The sequence below is a fragment of the Peromyscus maniculatus genome, chromosome 3 (genome assembly GCF_049852395.1).
Source record: "Peromyscus maniculatus bairdii isolate BWxNUB_F1_BW_parent chromosome 3, HU_Pman_BW_mat_3.1, whole genome shotgun sequence".
Taxonomy (NCBI): Eukaryota; Metazoa; Chordata; class Mammalia; order Rodentia; family Cricetidae; genus Peromyscus; species Peromyscus maniculatus.
Window position 1 is genome coordinate 108,561,739 of NC_134854.1, and position 19,639 is coordinate 108,581,377.

The window sequence follows — 19,639 nt, forward strand, 5'->3', positions numbered from 1 at the left end:
GCCAGGCAAACAGCTTAAGGAAAATTGCTAAGTTTTGGTGTTAGAGAACTGGACAGATTCAGCTAGCCAATGGGAAGTTACCCTGCTGCAGATCCACCAAACTGGACGGCTCCATGGGAGAAAGAAAGAAAGGTTTATTGTAAATATGATAGCTGCATGGCTATCGGCCTGGCGGTAGAGAGAGAGTAGCCAGGAGCATCTAGAGGAGCCTATAGCTGCCGTGCCTGTCTCCCAGGAACAGAGAAAAAAACAAATCAGGGAAAAGCCTTGCAGGTTATAAAGGAAAGCATTTGGGAAGCCCATAAACTGCAACGGCCTGGGAGCTAGCATAGTGGAGGAGTCGGGGAGGAAAGAAGAGCCAGGAAGCTAGCTAGGCGCCTTTGGTATGCATAATGGGTACTTGTAAATAGGGGCCCAGATGCCCCATTTGTCCAGGTCAGAAGGGATAAAGGAAGTGGGTCTTCTTGGCACAAACCGTTTGACTGGTTTCTGAAGAATGCTGCATGTGAACTTCTATCTATCCTCCAACAATCCCCCTGTGTCCAGCCTGAGCTGAACCCAGATGGTCATAGTTAGCGACACTGCCATTTTGGGGAGTTTCGACCTAACCATATATCCATACATCCTTCATGGCTACCACTGCCTGTGCAGGAGGGGAGCCCTCTGGCTGCTCACCTTCCGAGTCCCCAGTCTCTGAACTGAGCTGCGGTTGGCTTCAGTTCAGGCAGACTGATGACAATATAGTCTGGGCTGCTTGTAATCAAGGGGCCACCCCACCCCCAAGACCCACCGGTACCATTAAGATTTTCCTACCTTTTGAAGCCAGAGAGTTCAAGCTAGCAGGAACTAGGGTCCTGGACAAACCCTACCCATCCCCACTGATGAATTTTACTCTGCTGGCTGTTATGGTCCCTTCCAGATGTTTTAAATTAAGGTTGGGAAAGCTGTGTTTTTACGTGATTGAATCACAGCACTTGGCTGACATTTTTTGGCCTTTAATACACTCCTCAGAGTTATCAGCTAATTGCAGACACTTCGAGAAAATAATACAGCATGTGTATATTATGACAGACCCTGTTAGTGTGTCTATAGTCAAAGATTCATGGAAATTTCTTTTACCAAATCCTGGTCACATGTTAGGATTGATTCAGAAATATCAATGGAAACTCAGGAACTTACATGAGCAGACATGTCATGTGCTTGTTTTGGGAAATGGAAAAAAAGACAGACCCAATAGCTCGGCTTTATTCTTACACTGTTTTGAAATCTTCAGTTGTGAATGATTAAATGATTTATTCGACTTTCTAGAGGAAATCTGAGGAATTTTTGCAAAACATGGAAACACAGCTCTGCTGTTCTGATGCCACTGTTGACTGAGGCACTCCGTATGAGTTCGGTCCATTTCCTTAAATGTGGTCTCTTTGGAGATCTGTCCCTGGGGACTTGTAAAGTGACCCAGGAGGCAGGAGAGCCTACAAGCAGTCTACAGTGGGGTAGTCATCACATTCAGGTAGGGTGCCACCTGAGGAAGACAGTGTTTTGTTCTAGGATACTACTAAAGGCCTAAGATAGAGGGACCATAGGCTGGGGAAACTTGGAGAAGCCACATGCCTGTTCCCCAGATGTGTCACTGGGGTTGTCCCTGATGTCAAGTCAGACTGAGGACAAAGGGGAATTCAGAACTCAGCATTGAGACAAAGTGTCCAGAGCCATGGACGTAGGGACTTCAACTCCAACAGAGATGCACAAGAGAGAGATGTGACATCCAGAACATTCCGTGGTCGTTGTAGTGGGGACAGGTTAGCAGGAGGGAGACACTGAGGCCACACCAGTGTGGGGTGGGAAGGGATCTGATTAAGCTAAAGCTGAGGGGACCACCCCCCAGGTGCAGAATCAAGAGGAAGCTGAAAACAAATAAGGTCATGGGAAGGCAAATTACCAAAATTCTGCGAAGGTGCACTAGGAGAAGAGCCTAGAAAATGTGCATTTTTAAAGCTGAGGGGCTGGGAGAGGGCTCATTTGGTAAAGTGCTTGCCTGCTCTGCATCCTGAAGACCTGTGTTCCAGCCTGAGAACACAAGTTTAAAAAAAGAAGTAAATAATCTCAGCCCTAGGTGTGGGGGGCGGGAGGGGCAGAGACAAGCAGGTCACTGGCTAGCCAGCCTAAAGGAGGGACTCTCAAAAGGAAGGTGGACAGAGCCCAAGGAACAACCCCAGTGTTGTCCCGTGGCCCTTCACAACTCCAATGTGCACACATGAACACACACACACAAGAGAAAATGAATGAATGAATGAATGAATGAATGAATGAATGAATGAATGAAAATAAAATTGACAAAGAAAGAATGCTGTTTTTCATAACTTTTAGGGTTTCCTAAAAGTCACACTGGTAACTACTAACTGATCTAAGTAACTTTTGCTGTTAAAAGTCACACTGGTAACTACTAACACGTCTAAGTGACTTTTACTGTTAAAAGTCACACTGGTGACTGCTAACACATTTAAGTAACTTATGCTGTTTCATCATCTGCTCTCCAGATAACAATTTTTTCTTAAGCTTGTCTGTTCATTTCCTTTTACCCTGCTGCTCTCTGAGGACGCCCAGAGTTCTCTCTGGAATGGTAAATATTGTCTTTCTTGAGAAACTCATGTGCTTTCATTCCATGGATTGAGATGTTCTTCAGTACTTCTTCTGCACTTAACTACCGGCAGGCTTGGCGCTACCTCCACTGCTCACAGGAGATAAGTCCCTCCCTGGCCATCTTTCCTGACTCACTCCTCACCCCATCTTTCTTCCATTTTCCCTTGAATCCATTCTCTGAACTGTAATTTATTGCCCTTTTCATTTGATCATACATTGGGACGGGTGGATTGTCTAAGTGTGAGCTGGAACAAGAAGTTTACCTAAGTAAGCATCCATGCAGATGAATGGGCATTTCCCAGTTCTAAAAGACACGTCCATCTTTTATAAGCTGAATTCTATTAATTACATCATTAGCTGATTTAACAAATACCCTTTGACAAGTTCAGAAATGTGCATTTCAGCTCTCCGAGCCTTCTCAAATTTCATAGTAAGTAAGCCCCAACCACGTGTGGTTAGCAGATTAGTTCAGTGCCCCCTACTTGTTTAAAATGCTTGGTTGAAATGTTAGTCAGTACTCAACAAGGGGTAGAATGCATAGATGGTGGAGAGAAGCATACCTCAGCTAGAGGACACGTTCCCTCCATCTGAACAAGGGCAAGGAGTCCGCCTGAAGAGTGAGGCAAGCGTGTAACCTGCGAAGCACACCAGGGCAATTTTCCAGACTTTGTCCATGAAAGAACTCTGAGCAGTGCGACCACCAAGGCCGTGGTGAGGGGGCCACTCCATCTCTCTCCAGCCATACGCGTGCTCGAACCTCCTCTCTGCCGTTCACCCTTCCTGTGCCCTGCACGTCCACTGTGCCCCCTCCTTTCCCAGCTGTACCCCAGGTGACCCAGTGCTCTGCTACAGTCCCATTCGCAGCTGCCTTTCCTAGGGAGCCCTTAGCATAGCTCCCCACAGCTGGCTCCCCACAAACCCTCTGGCTTAGCCCCCGCCAGCTGCCGCTGTCACATAAAAGTCACATTTTGTTGGGAGGCACTGTCCTGCAAGCCCAACTGCTGCCATCTTCCCAACGTCAGCTAGGCCTCTTTCGAGATTTCCTCTTGTGTGTGTGGGGGGGGGTGGGCTACCAACTGTTGACATGTTCACATCTCCCCCAGGGAAGGAATTGTAGAGATAACATTTGTAATGCCATGTTGGATCTCTTGGTTCAAAACAGGACTCCTGTCTAATAGGTTCAATAAAAAAAACTAAAACAAATACTGAAGGATCAAGTGAATGAAGGGGTCTTGTGTCAGTTTGGACACTCAGCAGCACCTGGCACAGCTGGGCTCATCAATGTGTGGCATTGACAGTGATGTGTCACCCACGGTTTCTCCTGTACTCCAATGCCCTTGAACTTCTCTTTCTCGTACCTGAGAGCACTGTCTTAATTCTTTTAGTAAAACAAGCCCATCATTGATTGTTTTGTTTCCTCTCCACCTAGATTTTAAAGAAATCCTGCATCGAAATTCTAGCGGCTGAACCGTCTACCATATGCGCAGGAGGTAAATTGAAATTAAGTGCTAATCGCTTTCATTGAATTGGTGGTATTTTCAGCTCCAATCTATATTGGGTAAAGGGGTAGAAGTGGGACAAGTGCAGATGTGTTTAAAACAATCAGAAATTGCTCATTAAATCTGCTGTGGGGAAAAAAAAAGAAAGGAAAAGAAAGGAGAAACATGTCAGTTGCTGGAGAGCCTGAGATCAGCTGTCAGAATCCCCTTCTCTTGGGACATGAGCACAAGGAAAGTATAGAGATGCTGGATTCTCACCTTGATGCAAGGCTGATCCCAATGTCACTCTGCCTGTGACAGCCCTACAGATCACACCAGAGGGCCACAGTGAACCCTGGGCCTCCCCTGACATGTTGCTCTTAAGTATTCTGTGTACTTGATATATTTATTTGTCTTAATTGTTTCATCTGCCGGGACTTATAAAATGGTGGTCTAGAACTCCAGACATCACTGTAAAGTCTGTTACAGTTTATCATCAATGGAGGAAATCTCTAGAGAGCAGCCTTTTCTTTGAGTCACAGTATCATCTCCCAGTGATGAAAATTGGGGCTTTGCCCAGATTTGTATTGTAATGGGCTGCCTACAGCTTCAAGAATGCACTCCTCACATACATAGGCATCAGTCTTGTTTCATTCATTAATAGTCTTTTTAACGTGCTTCAGACCAGGCACATTGCTGGGTGCTAGAGATCCAAGGACAGACTCTTTGGGTCGCTGTCCCCCTGAATCTTTTGTCATTCACTACTGTGAGTCTCTAGCCTCTCTCAACACACAGATGGTGCACACACATACATGCAGGCAAAACACACACACATAAAATGAATAAATCAAAAGCACAGGGGAAGGAAATTTGTCGAGATATGACCACATGAACTCATGCCGGGGCCTTGTAAAGGGCCTGTGCAGGGCAGAGCCTGAACTGGATCAGACTGCATTGACTTCAAGGCCAGTCACCGCTGAGCTTTGTGAGCTTCCCATAAAGGAGTGGGCTATTCAGAGTACTTGAACTTGGTGCATTGTGTGTGAATACAATATGTTTTTCATAATTCTGAACTTAATTAATTAGAAGACAAGGAATTCCCTTGATTGTGCAATTATCTTCTGCATGAGGAAAACCCAGGCTTTAGCTTTGCAATCTTGGATGTGTGACAACCTTGTGATACATCAGATGGCAGTTTCTAATTCTCAAGAATCATTAGCTCCTTCCCCTAAGCATCTTATTTCTCTCCATGGTCCCCTGCCTAGCAAAGTACCTGGCACTAAATAGGCCATCAATAAAATTTGATGAGTATCTTCATTTATGTGTTCCTTCAAAACACCAAAACACAATACCATTGACTTTTCTCTATTTGATCCTTTTTAACTCCTTCCGTACAACCATAAAAGGTTCTTTTTAGTTAGAATGAAACACAATTAAAAATCAATAGCCATTTATACAATAGAAAAAAGGCCCTCCTCAATAATTCTAGATTCCACAAATTATTCCAAGTCTCCCTCACACACTATCAAGGTGTTTGAGACAATTTTAGAAATTGTATACATAAACTTAATGCATATGGTACAGAAGTAGTAGGGCCCACGAGATCTGCCAGATTCTCTAGGTGGGTTGTCCAGTGTCAAGTACTGTGTGAGGCAGCAGGGTACAGAGAAGAATAAGGTCCTTACAGGGTAAGTATTAATGGTAGAATGTGGCCTCAAATAGCCAGCTGCATATACAAGCAGGGTTAGGGAAAACCTGATTTCATTGATGCAGGGGGATAAAAGGACATGTCACTAAAGGATGTGCCACTAGTCAAAGCACCTAGGGAGCAGAGCCTTTGCAGAATGCCTGCAGGCTCCGAGGATGAAAGCTGCCAGTCGCAGGCTTGGAGTGACAGTTACATGCTCTCTTTTATCCACACTGCAGTTTTTAAAATACAGTCATTGTTAATATGCTGAAACACTTAAAGATTCCAATGTTCACACTATCTTGGAAAATCACATCTAGTGACAGTGGAGCTGTATTTGCTCAGGATAACCGTGGTTGGGAATGAGTGACTTCCGTAAGAGGTGCACGCATTCCTCCCATTCAGTAGTCCTTCTTCATTCTCTGTTATCGCCCCCACTCAGACCGATATACGGTGGCCATTCAGCATGCTGCTTTGTCCTGACTCAGTCCCTGTTCCAAGGCACACAGTAGTCCCCTGCTGTGTGGCAGCTTTGACGCCACCCTCGCTTAAATCACTTTGCCCCCTTCCAACACAGATGCCTTTAAATGTTCTTATTAAACATTCTTGCATGTCAGGCAGGCTCTGTGTCATAGGAAAGTTGGCCCATCCATAGGCTGGCTCCACCTAACTGAACTCCTGTTTAGGAAACACACACTGTGCTGAGCTCAGCGGGCCCCGGGCTCAGAGTTCACCATGTACTCCATAAGCAAGGACTCCGGGCAAGCACTGACTGGGATCACATCTGGTCGGCCATTTAAAGTCCTTACAAGGACTTACAAGACTCAGTCCCTCACCCGACGTTTCAGAGGCAGTTGAGATAGCGCACTGTTTACCATTGCTTCTGATGGGTTAGGGAAGGTCCATACAAAAGCAAATCATTTTCACCTTCACATTCGCTGTTGAAATTCAGGTGCTTGAAATAGACTCATTCAGGCAAAGTCAGGCAGTGTTTTCATTTCTTGATCTTCTCAGTTGTTTTGCAAAGCACTTGTGCCTGATGCTAGACCCTCTTCTGAATGGAATGGTTCCTGGTCTTCTAGACACACACACACACACACACACACACACACACACACACACACACACCTTAATTTAAGATATTTCTGATTGGAAGAAGAACTCTCATACTGTCGAAGAAAATGCAAAATGGGAAGCCACAGTGAAAAACAGTTTCTTAAAAAATTAAATGTACACTAACTGAATGACCCAGCCTTGCCATCCCTAGACATTTGCCCAAAATAAAAGGGAAAATGAAATCTATGACCAGCCAAAATTAATAGACTGTTGGCTCATACTAGCTCTATTTTTAATAGACCCAGCGCTGTAAACCACGCACATATTCATGAGCAAGTGAATGGACAAAAAAATTAATTTTTCTTTATGTTGGAATATTACTCATCCCTGAAACAAACCCTGTGTAAACCCCAAAGTAATTACAGGTGAGTCTTAATCACACTGATGGAAGAACCAAGCAAAAGAGCTTGTTGTGTGACTCCATTCGCATGAATTTCTAGAAAATTCGAACTGCTGCTTTCTTAGAAAACGGAGCAGTGGTTCCTGAGACAGAAGGAGGAACAGCAAGACATGTTATGTGCAACAGAGCAGAGCGTTGATGGTGGTAAAGAGGTCGCCATCCTGTCTGCTCTCATGTGTGAATCTCACATTCAGTCCCACCCTTCCCGACCACGCTAGCGAACGCCAGTTACATCAGACCTTGTTACAAAATCAGAATGGTCTGAGGTCTCTTAGATGGAGCAATAAGCATTTATTAGGAAGGAAAATCCAAACTGACAGCGTAGCAAGGGAAAAACATGCAAATGTCTCTATTTCCAGTCCAATGAATGATAGGAAACCATCCCAAAACTATGTGTTTTAAGAGAGGGAGGGGGAGGAAGGGAGGGAGGGAGGGAGAGAGAGAGAGAGAGAGAGAGAGAGAGAGAGAGAGAGAGAGAGAGAGAGAGAGAGGGGAAGGAAGGAAGGAAGGAAGGAAGGAAGGAAGAAAGAAAGAAAGAAAGAAAGAAAGAAAGAAAGAAAGAAAGAAAGAAAGAAAGAAAGAAAGAAAGAAAACTGAAGAAAAGGAAAGCGTAGAGAATAGAGTAGGTTTGCCAACCCCCTTATTTTTTGCTCTTTTTAATTCACAAACTATAGAATTCGTCCTTGTAAAGCACAGTTTTTTATTTATCTTAGTGTTGTGTGATCACAGCAGCCACCTGATTCCACAGTGCTTCCTCGTCCAGAAAGAAAGGGTACCTACCTAGTGAGCGGCCGCTTCCACCCCCACCACGGCCGGCCGCCGCTAATCTGCTTCCTGTCTCCGCTTTGCTAACTTGGGCGGTTCACAAGGATGGAATCCTGCCCTGAGCAGCCTTTTCAGTCTGACTTCTTTCATTTAGCACAGTGTTTCTAAGGCTCCTGTGTCACAGCATGCATCAGAACTTGGTCTGTGCTTATGCTTAGGTAATATTCTGTTACGTAGGGAAATCTTATTCGTCAGTTAATGGGCATCAGTTGTTCCTATTGTAGGCTCTTAGAACAGTGCTATGGTGAGTATTTGTGCAAGTTTTGTGTGGACAGGCAGTATTCATTTCTCTCGGACATATATCCAGGAGCAGAAAGTTTGGTTCATGGATTAATTATATTTAAAATTTCAGGAACTGCCAGACTATTGCCAAAGAGGTTACACCTTTTTACAATCCCACTAACAATGCACATGGATTTTTGTTTCTTCACCAATTCCTTCCTGCCCGTCTCTTTCAGTATAGCTGTCATATCAGCTATGAAATAGTATTGCAGTTTTTATTTGCATTTCCGTAATGACTAATGATACTGAACATATTTTCATTTGTTGACCTCAGAAGGTCCCCAGGTTAGACTGGCTGGGACCTGAACACATGAACACCTTGCCTTTCCCCATTTTGTTCTTTCATCCATCCAGTGAGCTTCCATGGAGATAAGCCCTCCCCAGGTTAGCACAGGCAAGCATTTAGAAGAAATAGAAATGCTAACTCCTGCCACCAAGATTATCATCAAGGACAAGAATCACACAAGGGTCCTAATGAACTCATGTCTTGAGGATACATACCTTAAAAGATAAATATCACAAAAGATTAAATCAAAGACCACTGCACATGGACAGTTTTCCCTGAAGGCTCACAGTCCATCCCAAACCTTCCCAAAGGAGCTGGGATCCTACAGAAGATCCTGTGCTCACATTTTCTTTAAGCACTGAACTGTGTAGACTGTGAAGGGTAGATTGTTCTGGGGATAAAGAACATTAGAGTGGGGTGTACTGAATGGGGTGTCGCCTGGTTCCTCCGTGCTACAGATTCATTACACAGCACTGTTACATAACTTCTTTGTACAAGGCTCTGGTATTCCAGTGAGGCTGCTGGGTCAGATGTTTGAGCTGTTCTGGAAACCAAATGTGTATGCTGACATGGAAATTGTGCCAGGCAGGGTAGGAGCCTGCCTCTCACTCCAGCATCTTCTCCCCAGGCCTAAGTGGTTGCATGGTTTGGTTCCCATCATGGGTCCCTGCTGTCTTCCTTCCTCAACTCCCCGAGGCTGGGCCAACCAGACATGTGGGGTGCTGCTTATATAGAGGGTTCGACAGCTGGACTGCCAGTGCTGAACATGGTGTTAGTGAAGAGAGCTTGGAGTGCAGCCTGTTTCCAGCATCTCCTCTCCCTTTGCTGATCCGTGAGGAAACAAGAGGGAGGCCAAAGGCAAGGCAGGGAACATGTGGGATCGGCAGAAGTGTCAACCAGATGTCTATATGTCTGGCATTCAAACTAGAAACACGAGATAGGTTTCCCCAAGCTTCATTGAGGAAAGAAAGATGATGCAGTTAGAGCCTTCCATCCATTGAACCAGCTGGTGATCCCAGATGTGCCAGGGTGGGAAGCAGCTAAGTTTTTAATCCACGTTTCTAAACTTAGCAATTGTGTGCAAGTATCAGCATGCATATATAAACCCTCACTGCTCGTGACTGCAGCCCTGAAAAACCACATTGATTAATAAAGTTCCCAACCAAGGTTCTGACTCTGAGGATATGAGTCCAGCTTTGCTGGTTCTGGGCAAGTCATCAGAAGGTCAGAATCTTGATTCCCTTTCTCTTCGGGTCCCAGTTCTTCTGAAAGCCTTCCTTCTTATTTGTACTCTCAACCCACAAGGCCGCTGTGGTTTCACAGCTAGTTTTTGTTTCATGTGTAGTTCAGCCCAACACGACTGACAAGTGAGCACACCTGTCCAAAATTAGGATATGATGAGCTTTAAAGAAATCACAGCCCAACTCCTAAATTACTCCAAGGTCCCAACACAGGAGCATCCGATTTCGCTTTCAGCCAGCTGGTCAGAAGAGGACAGTGTGCGGCAGCTAAGCTAGTGATCCTGGTGCCTGACTTCCCTGGGCTCCAGATCGTGTCTGGGGGTTTTATCGGTGTGATCTTGAGCAATTACATAACCTCTCTGAGATCACTTTCTCAGCCACACTCCCTGGCCTGCAGAGAGATGGAAATTACATCAGATCCACACAGCGCTCACCACTGGGCTGGCACAGCGAGGGGCCATTAACTATCAGTTATTGCCTTGGCAAACAAGATCTCTGAATTCCATGGGAATGAAAGTGACATCAACTCATGACATTTATTTAACTTTCAAAGAGTCCCATATGCTAGCTCCTTGACTCCATTCTTCCTCAAACAAAGTCTCTATTTGGGTCGCAATTTACTTTAGATCCACTTTCACAAACCCTGCCATTTTTCTTCCGGATTAGAGTTCAGTCCCCAGGGCACAGGTTGAAGAAAAGAAGAACCTTTCAAGCCAGTATGGTGGCAGACGCTTTTAATTTTAGCATTAGGAAGGCAGAGGCAGGTGGGGCTCGCTGGCCAGCCTAGCCTACTCAGCAAGCCTATAGTCAGAGGAGACCCTGCTTCGAAAATCAAAGTAGAGAGCTCCTGAGAACCAACCACTAAGGTTGTCCTCTGGTTGCTCCCTGCAGGTGCACAGGCTCGCAGAAATAAATAAGTAAATGAAGAAACAGAATGGATCTATTGATATCATCAGACACAAGCAGGTGTTCTTACGCATTTCGCTACCTGGCTTTTTTCCTTGGTAGGACAATGCTATAAAGAATTTTTAAGCCTATAACAATGCCAGTCATACATACTTATAATTGGACATACATTCTACCGGTGTGCAACTGATATGCAAGCCCATGAGGTCTCTTCTAGTCATAGAGAAATGGCCCTTCACTGGAGGCCCAGGGTCAGTTCAAGCAGGTCATGCTTGACATTTGACCTCCACGGAGTTCGTAGCTGAGTACAGTGATGTGTGCGCCACGTTACAGCCTTGCACCCGGGAGAGAGGAAGCTGCAAAAATGTCGCACTGCTGCTGAACTACAGGAATACTTTCCTAGGTGGGGGAGGAAGAGACAGAAGGACACTACCACACACTGCACAGCTGCATGCCCAGCAGTGCCCCACCATAGGCTTGGAGTGCCGTGGACCAGGGCTCCTAAAGCTTATGAGGTATCTTGGCTCCGAAGAAACCTTTCAGGAGATTCCAAAATGTAAATCAGACTCAAGGAGGGATGTTGGGAGGAAATGGAGGACCCTTCCCTGGGTCCCCCCTGCTTGTTTTGGAACTGTCTAGACTTGAAAAGCGGTTTGAATAGAGGGGGCAGGAAGGCATTGCAGGCAGGAGCTGATGTGCGGACTGGCCCTTCTGAGCAGGAAGCCTCGTCATCCTTGAGAACATGGGAGAGCAGGGGTCAGTGAGTGGAAAGGAGTTCTCCTGTTGCTCTTGTTCCCTACCTGACCTGATCCCTGGGGTTCTGAAGCCTGTGGAAATGGCAGCCAGAGGCTCTGTGGTGGACAGAAAGCAAGCTCACAGGAGATGGTCAAGTAATGAGTGCTGTTGTTCCTCATTTCAGAGTCCTTTCAAGTGGTCGTACGAGGAAACGGCTTCCGACATGCCCGCAATGTGGACAGGGTCCTCTGCAGCTTCAAGATCAATGACTCGGTCACACTCAGTAAGTCTTGGTGACGCTGGGGGTGGGGGAGACATTGCCAGCACAGCCACTCGTAAAGTGGCCTTCAGAGAACTGTTCAGTGCTAATGAGGCCTCCAGTGAGGAACAATTGGTCCCGTTGATGCTCTTGGTTCTGAGTAGAGTCTAGACCCCACTAGGTAGGAACAGACCAGGGGTACCCAGCTTGGGAATCAGGACAAAGCTGGACAAGAGCTTTCCGTGCCCCCCACAGAAGAGAACCAGCCCTAAGGAGGCAGGGAGGAGTGCCTGTGTCCTTCCTATGGTCTACCAAGCCCCTCACTCCCCATTGGCCGAGCAGGCCCTGCTTCATGAGGGCCTGTGGAACTTAAGGCTTCGCAGCAAAGCACTGGAGATTCTAGAGTAAGAATGAAAACAAGATGGTCTAAATTGATTAATCCTGAATAAAGCAAAAACCAGAATACTGGACTTGCATGTGTGGATTCTGGGACTTTTTTCGGTCTGGAAGGTTCTTGATTAGAGAAGCCAAGAAACCCTCATTGTGGTGAATATTTTACATGAAATCAGGACAGTGGAAGTAAAAAACTAAGTGTGTTTCATGAGGGAAAATGAACTGTCATAACAGTGGAACCTCCGGGAGACATTTGCAGCAGGCAAGATCTGAATTTAAAGACGTGTGACTCAGTGGCTGTCCAGGAGAGATGGGAGGTCTGGTTCCAGAAAGGCAGATGCAGGGAGCCTGGTTATTATTTGCATCTGGCGTCCATCACACGGACAATTACTGGCTCCTTGTCTGCAGTGATAAACAACAGCCACACTGTGCTACATTTTCCATCACGCTGTGCGATTCCAGGCTTCATCCTTTCTGCTCTGAAGCCCAGAGAATTAGGAGGGGAGGAAGCAGACAGACCCCCACCCGCTCACTGCTCACTCTGGGTTTTCTCCTTATAGCCCCAGAAGAGAGGGGGTCTGAACCTGTTTTTAAATTAGGAAAACTGAAGAACACACCTCTTTTTCTCTCCTTGACACCTTAAAGCCCTCCTGATAGTTTAAACACAAGCGGTGGCTTCCGTACAGACATCTGGAATTTCTGGCTTGGGATAATATCAAACATTGAAAACATTCAGTTAGTTTTATTAAAAAATTTGGAATGCTCTCCTAGGTCTAAAATGTGTGTGCTGTTTGAAACCATTTTTCAGTGTCCCTGAGCAGGCACAATGTGGAAGCTACTTCCCAAGCTGCCATAAATCCCACTTTCCCTCCGGAGCTCCAACCCCCACAAAGTCAAAAGCCCTGAAGATTTGACTTTCGGAGCTTTTGAACTGGACTCTATGGGGGCAAACCGTGGTGGGCAGAGGGGGCAGACAACACATGGGTCAGACCCACCCTGTAGCCAACACTTGCCAGTTGATCCCTGACCTCTGGCTTCTCATCCCTTTATTCTCTCCTTTCCCGGTAAGCACTCACCACCTGTGTCCTGCCGTCCACTCGCTCACAGACAAATACAGGCCATTGGAGTCGGGAAGCAGCTTGAACTGCAAACTTCATCCCACTCCAGCACTTGGGGGCTGCGGAAGGCAGAGAATTGAGCCCTGGAGAGAGGCTTTGCCTGTTACATAGCAACACTGGATGCGGAAGGTGTTGAATTCACTCTCAATTCAAATGTTTAAATTTACCTAGAAAGCAAAAAGCCGGATAGGACTTCTTTGACACAATGGATAGGACTTCTTTGACACATCTCCATGACACAGTGACATCACTGTAATACTAAATCACTCTGAAGAGGTATTCACTGTAAAGTTGGAAAGGAAATAGTAGGCCATCCCATCTCGGTCCTCTGTAATGGGAATGTTCTAGAGAGCTAGCCCACGCGGTTCCCACATGCAGAAGGTGGCTGTTGGTACTTGAATCCTGGCTAGTGGGGTTGAGAAATTTGATTTTAATTTCACTTGGTTTTGTTTAAGTGTTCATAGCTGCACATGGCCAGTCTCTGCCACATTAGACGATGCCATGACGTCATTAAAGACTCAGGGGAACTAATGACAGCATCATACTTTGAAATGGTCTTGCATTCCTAAGAAACTAGAGTGTTAGTTCATTGCTAGACAGTATTGCTAGGCAATAAGGGGGTTATTAAACTGAATGTTTCGGAATTAGCACCTCCCTTATTTTTTTCTAATTTTCAATTAGTTTGGTTAGTTAACATACAAAATAATGAGTTTTTGTGACATTTTCATACCTGTTTATCATTGTTCACTGCTTGTGTTCACCCCTACCACTGTCCCCAGCTAAAAACACCTTTACTTTTTTTTTTTTTTTTTTTTTTTTTTTTTTTTTTTTTTTTTTTTTTTTGGTTTTTCGAGACAGGGTTTCTCTGCGTAGCTTTGCGCCTTTCCTGGAACTCACTTGGTAGACCAGGCTGGCCTCGAACTCACAGAGATCCGCCTGGCTCTGCCTCCCGAGTGCTGGGATTAAAGGCGTGCGCCACCACCGCCCGGCCACCTTTACTTTTACTGATACCTCTGTCCAGAGTCCAAGGGCAGCCATTAGAAACTATTCCAGGGAGTTGGGGGATGGCTCAGCAGTTAAGAGCACTGTCTGCTCTTCCAGAGGACCTGAGTGTTGTCCCCAGCACCCATACCAGGTGGCTCACAACCATCTGTAACTCCAGCTCCAGGACACCAACCCCCACCCCATTCCACACACACAGGCACATACACATGTAAAAATAAGTAAATAAAACCTTTTTTAAAATAAAAATATTCAGGGAAAAGGTACAAGACAGAATCTATTGAGAGTAATTTGTACAGACATATACAACGACATATGAGAGACATGTAAGAAAACTTCGTGAGGAATATAAAGAAAATGAGAATAGAGATGTGGTCTAGACTCCAAGCACAGTGCGGTATCTGGAGACAGACACCAGGGAAGAGTCCTGGCTCAGTCACCCCCAGCTGTTACTGTAACCGGTTATTCAACACTCTGTGCCTTGGTTTCCTCTGTGAAATGCTTGTGACAATAGCACCTATGTCACAGGTGGTTAAGAGGCTTAGTGTGGCAGGTGGGACTCATAACAGACACGGCCATGGACAGCTGCCCAGTCTCGGCTACTGGTGCTCCTTCATTATTACCAGTGACCCCGTCACCGCTACTAAACAGAGAAGTTAATGAGCATTGTAAAGATACCACTCGGTTTAAATTTAACATTTACTTTTAGTACAATCCCAGTGAAAATTCCCATGGAGCTTTTTAAGTTAACAAAATAATTTTAAACTTTCTATGGAAGAATAAACTATAAGACTAGCCAAGTAAAATGCAGAAACTGCCTGAGCTGACTCTGGGATGAACAAAAACGCCATGATCGTTCAAACAGTGTGTGGCTGGTGTGACCGCCAAACAGTAATGAAATGGAGCCGCACACAGCCACGCTCCGGTATGAACTTAGTGTTAAGTTAAACGGCCGTGCAGATCATGGTGCTGGGACAACTGGCTGACCGCCAGTTGAGGCACGGTGGAGTTTGATTTTTATCTTGCACTTTACAGTTAAACAAATTCCAGATGACCTGAAAACCTTAATGTGAACATGAACATATAAAATTTCTAGAAAAGTCAATGTTTGCATAATTACCCAGGGTATAAAGATGTTGAGCAGAAAGGGACTGAGCTCAAAGGGAAAATTTGATAGTGTAAGCACTTGTTTTTAAATTCTGTTACCAGCGCCAACAAAAATCAAAAGGAAAAGGAAATAAAGGAAAATTATTTATAATACATATAATACAGGGCCAAAAAGCTTAGTATAAAGATATCTACTGAAGTCAGGCATGTAGGGTGGGAAAGGTAAAGAAATGGGGCCGCTGTGATGTCTCAGCAGGTAAAATTGCAAGCCTGATACCCAAGTTCAGTCCCTGGATTCCACATGGAGAGACAGAAAACTGCTCCTCGGAGATCTCCTCTGACTTCCACACATGTGCACACAAATAATAAAATTGTTTACAAAAATCAAAGAAAAAAATAAAAACAGGTGAACTATGTGAAAAGCTGTGGTCCATAATCACATGGAGAGTGCTCAGTGTGAGCATGGGCGTGCAAGAGGAGGCTATCTTGGATTTTCCTTTGGTTTTGTTCTTGACACAAGTTCCCATGAAGCTCAAGCTGGCCTTCAGCATACCATGTAGCCGAGGAGTGCCTTGAACTCTTAATCATTCAGCCTCCCAAGTACTGGGATTACAGGCACATGCCACCACATCCAGCTTCAATCGTTGATGCTGCTCTAGAGAACCCAGAAGAGTAACAAAACTCAGTGCCCAGAACTGGCCGAGATGCAAATGAACGGGGCTTTCACGCATGGTCAGTGAAACACCAACAGAAATCTTAGCAGGCAATTCTTAAAATGAGAATTTTTACACACTTGTTTTTATGAAGCAGAGTTGAGATTTAACAAAAACATCTTCGTACATACATAAGCAGGAGGGTTAAGAGAAAGAGGGGTGCTAAGAGGAAAGTAAGCTGCACCCGCAAGTGTGGAGGTGGGCTTCTCAAAGGAGAGTCTCAGAAAGCGAGACCCACCCAAGTGTGGGTGTGGATGGGCTCCTTATGAGAGAGTTGCCTTCTATACATTCTTGACCCACATTTTAATCCCCACGTCCTTCAAAGGAAATGGTTGGGGATGCCTGTGGCAGCAGGTCCTCCACCTATGAGTCACAACCCCTTTAGGGTCCAACGACCCTTTCACAGGGGTCGCCTAAGACCATTGGAAAACACAGGTATTTACATTACAGTTCACAACAGTAGCAAAATTACAGTTATGAAGTAGCAATGACAATGAAGTAGCAAAAAAAAAAAAATAATAATGTTGTGTGGGGTCACCCCACCATGAGGAACTGGGTCAAAGGGTCGGAGCCTTAGGAAGGTTGAAAAGCACTGGTCTACAGAGACATGGGTGACGTGGCTCTTTGTCCTGCTCCTGCTCATGAGAGCAAAGGAAGAGAGGAAATGGGGAAGGGAACACTTAAATATCAGCGTAAGTGTTTTGTGGTAGATGAGCTGTGTGTAAATTACAAATCACCCTTCCTAATTAGCTAATCCTGTAGGGGAGTGACTAATGCCCCGGGAATGTTACATCCTATGTTAAAACCAAGTTACAAGCCATGCATAGAAGCTAGGCTTGGATCTGTTTTTCTTCACACACATTCACGTGCAAACTTGGAAGATACACCTTGAAATGTTAGCAGCAGCCACCCCTGAATAGGACTATAGTAAATTTATATTTTCTTCCCCCTGTCTGTTTTCTAAGATTGCTACACAACCACACTCCCTCTGCAATTTGAAAAGAACTCATTAAGGTTATTTTTAAGGCTAATTTAATTTTTTTTAAATAATTATTTAGGCATAGCATACATGTTAAACTTAGCATTTTGTTGGCTTTCCAGTCACCAGGCTAAAGTCCCTCCTGGCCAAGAGCATACCTCGGAAAGACCACAAATGTTATCAGTTTACCCTGGCTGCACATTCTCCTACTTCAGTATTTAGTGTGCTGTGCCCAGAGAAGTTCTGCTTCCAATTGGAAACCCACTTGCATAGAGATTAAAATGCTGAAATGGAGACACTGGGGTATAAGCTGAGAAACAACCCATTTTATGCATGGTAAATAAAAAATGGACAGCTTACTAATGCAATAATAAAACGCCTGCTAGCCTGTCCTTGTGCTGTGTGGCAGCGGCTAGAAACAAAGACATTGGCATTTTACAGACTCGCTGCAGTTTACAAGGCTCGCTGTATGGCTTCACAGCCATGCTTTATTTTTTATATAAAATGTTACTTCTCAGCTTGATATTTTATTTAACAGGCCTAGCCGTGGCTTACTTTTTGTACACTCCCCAAGAACAGGGCTCTGTCCCTTTGAAGATACTTTCTCAAACAGGCAATTTGTAAGTTCCTCTAAAGAGGCTCAGCTCCCCCAAAGAAAAAGACCCTTATTTGAATGTAGACGCTTTTTAACCTTCGTCTTACTATCCAGAAACTATATTTCATCTCAGAAGACATCTGGGAGCCAGGGCTGTTGCAGACACTCAGAGGCAATCATCAGTGTTTCTGTGACAGCAGACAGAGGGAAAGGGAGAGGAAGAGGAAGAAAAACCCTTAAACTTCCCAACAAAAGCCTTCGCTGTGTGTCAGAGCATTGCATGTGCCGGTCAAAGGCACCGCATGCAATTTGGGTGAGTTCCTGAGGAGCTGATGTCCCATGAGAACGTCCCTCTGTCACTCAGAGACATAAGGACCCTCTGGGGTCTTGATTCTTCCCCCAGGAAGCTTCATCTAAAAAACTGACTGCTGAGAGCCTAGCAGGTCTCTGTGCTGTCCACCTAGCAGGTCTCTGTGCTGTCCACCTAGCAGGTCCCTGTGCTGTCCACCTAGCAGGTCTCTGTGCTGTCCACCTAGCAGGTCTCTGTGCTGTCCACATGCCCTCTGTGACTCTCTTCCCCACGTCATCTCATTTTCAATATCACAGCCATGCTGGGAGGGAAGAGTTATCTGGGGCCTCATGTTTGCTGCTGTGGAAACAACGTCAGATAAATGAAGTGCCAGAGGCCACTAGATGGCCAGGCTAACAACTTCAACATGGGCCATCTCACTCCAAGGCTCTGGACCACTTCTCTGCTTTGCCATGAAACACAGAGTCCCCCAAATCCCAAAGCCCCAACTCCAATGCTCAAGTGACTCAGAGGGATTAAATTGCTTATCTGATATCACGCATAGGAGAGCTGAGATTTGAACCTCAATCCAGAGAAGGCAGATCCCGGGGTGTAGAGCATCATTTTCCGTAGCTGGCAGTGTGACCATGGCAAGGTCACACTGCTTCCCTGTTGCTTCAGGGAAGCCTCCCCTTTATGGCTTGTTCATCTCCATCACCCCTGCTTTCAGATGGAGCTTGGCTTTTATCCTAGCTTTGAAGTGGTTCCTGAGACAGTATGTCACTACATGTTCACATCATTCAAACCCAGACACACAGTAGACAGGTTGCAATCTACCATGGGAATGAGGATCTGTGAGGTTTGCCACCACAGAGACTTTCACAGAGGCAGGGTGACCGAGACGCCCACAAGTGCCTTCCTGCAGTCAGACTTGATGTGGGGCTACCAAGTGCTCAGTGGCCGCAACAGAAAATGGTAAGCCCTGCGTGGACTCAGGCACAAAACACTATTTGTAGGCATTGTTGAGGCAAACTTTGTTTATGAGTTCCCTTGAAACCTGCCTTTGCCCTTACCCTCCTGCTCAATGTGAGAAGTTGGCATCCTCCTCCACTTCTGCACCAGGTGGCTGAACCATCATGGACACGGTCCATATGTCACAGTGATGCATGGGGACTCGGTGCAGCCCTGCTCTTTGTCATTTCCATAGAATGATCCATGAGAAGATCCTGAGCACAGAAACAGCTAGATCCTGGGAGCCCAGGCAGGCTGTTCGTCTGTGTTAAGTGTTTATTCAGCACTCATTTGGAGAGGTTGGGCTGGCTCTGCTGAGGAGAAGGTGGCAAGTATGCTCGTGGCTCACTCCCTGTGTATTTCAGTTTGGGCAACAACTTGTGTACCACGACAGCACATGCCATGCACGTGCCACACAGCTCAGGTGTGGACCAGGGCCCTCCTTCCCTCCTCTGCCCTGGGTTTCGGTGAAGATTTCATCCTTCAAACTCTTGCTGTGACCTGTGGTCGTGGCTTCAGGCCTTTGGGGTGGGCTTGCCTCTTAATCTCCAAAGGTAAACATTTTCCAAATCTAATT

At 45.6% G+C, this 19,639-nt stretch overlaps 1 protein-coding gene across 3 annotated transcripts in view; it reads left to right on the forward strand.

Moving 5' to 3' along the window:
• The window catches only part of Antxr1 (ANTXR cell adhesion molecule 1), a 203,823-nt gene that overhangs the window by 73,526 nt on the left and 110,658 nt on the right, over positions 1–19,639 (forward strand). For all 3 annotated transcript variants that reach the window (XM_076567149.1, XM_076567150.1, XM_076567148.1), the window contains 2 exons: positions 4,070–4,130; positions 11,781–11,879. In XM_076567149.1, the coding sequence (XP_076423264.1) occupies positions 4,070–4,130; positions 11,781–11,879 (160 nt within the window). The remainder of the gene's footprint in view (positions 1–4,069; positions 4,131–11,780; positions 11,880–19,639) is intronic.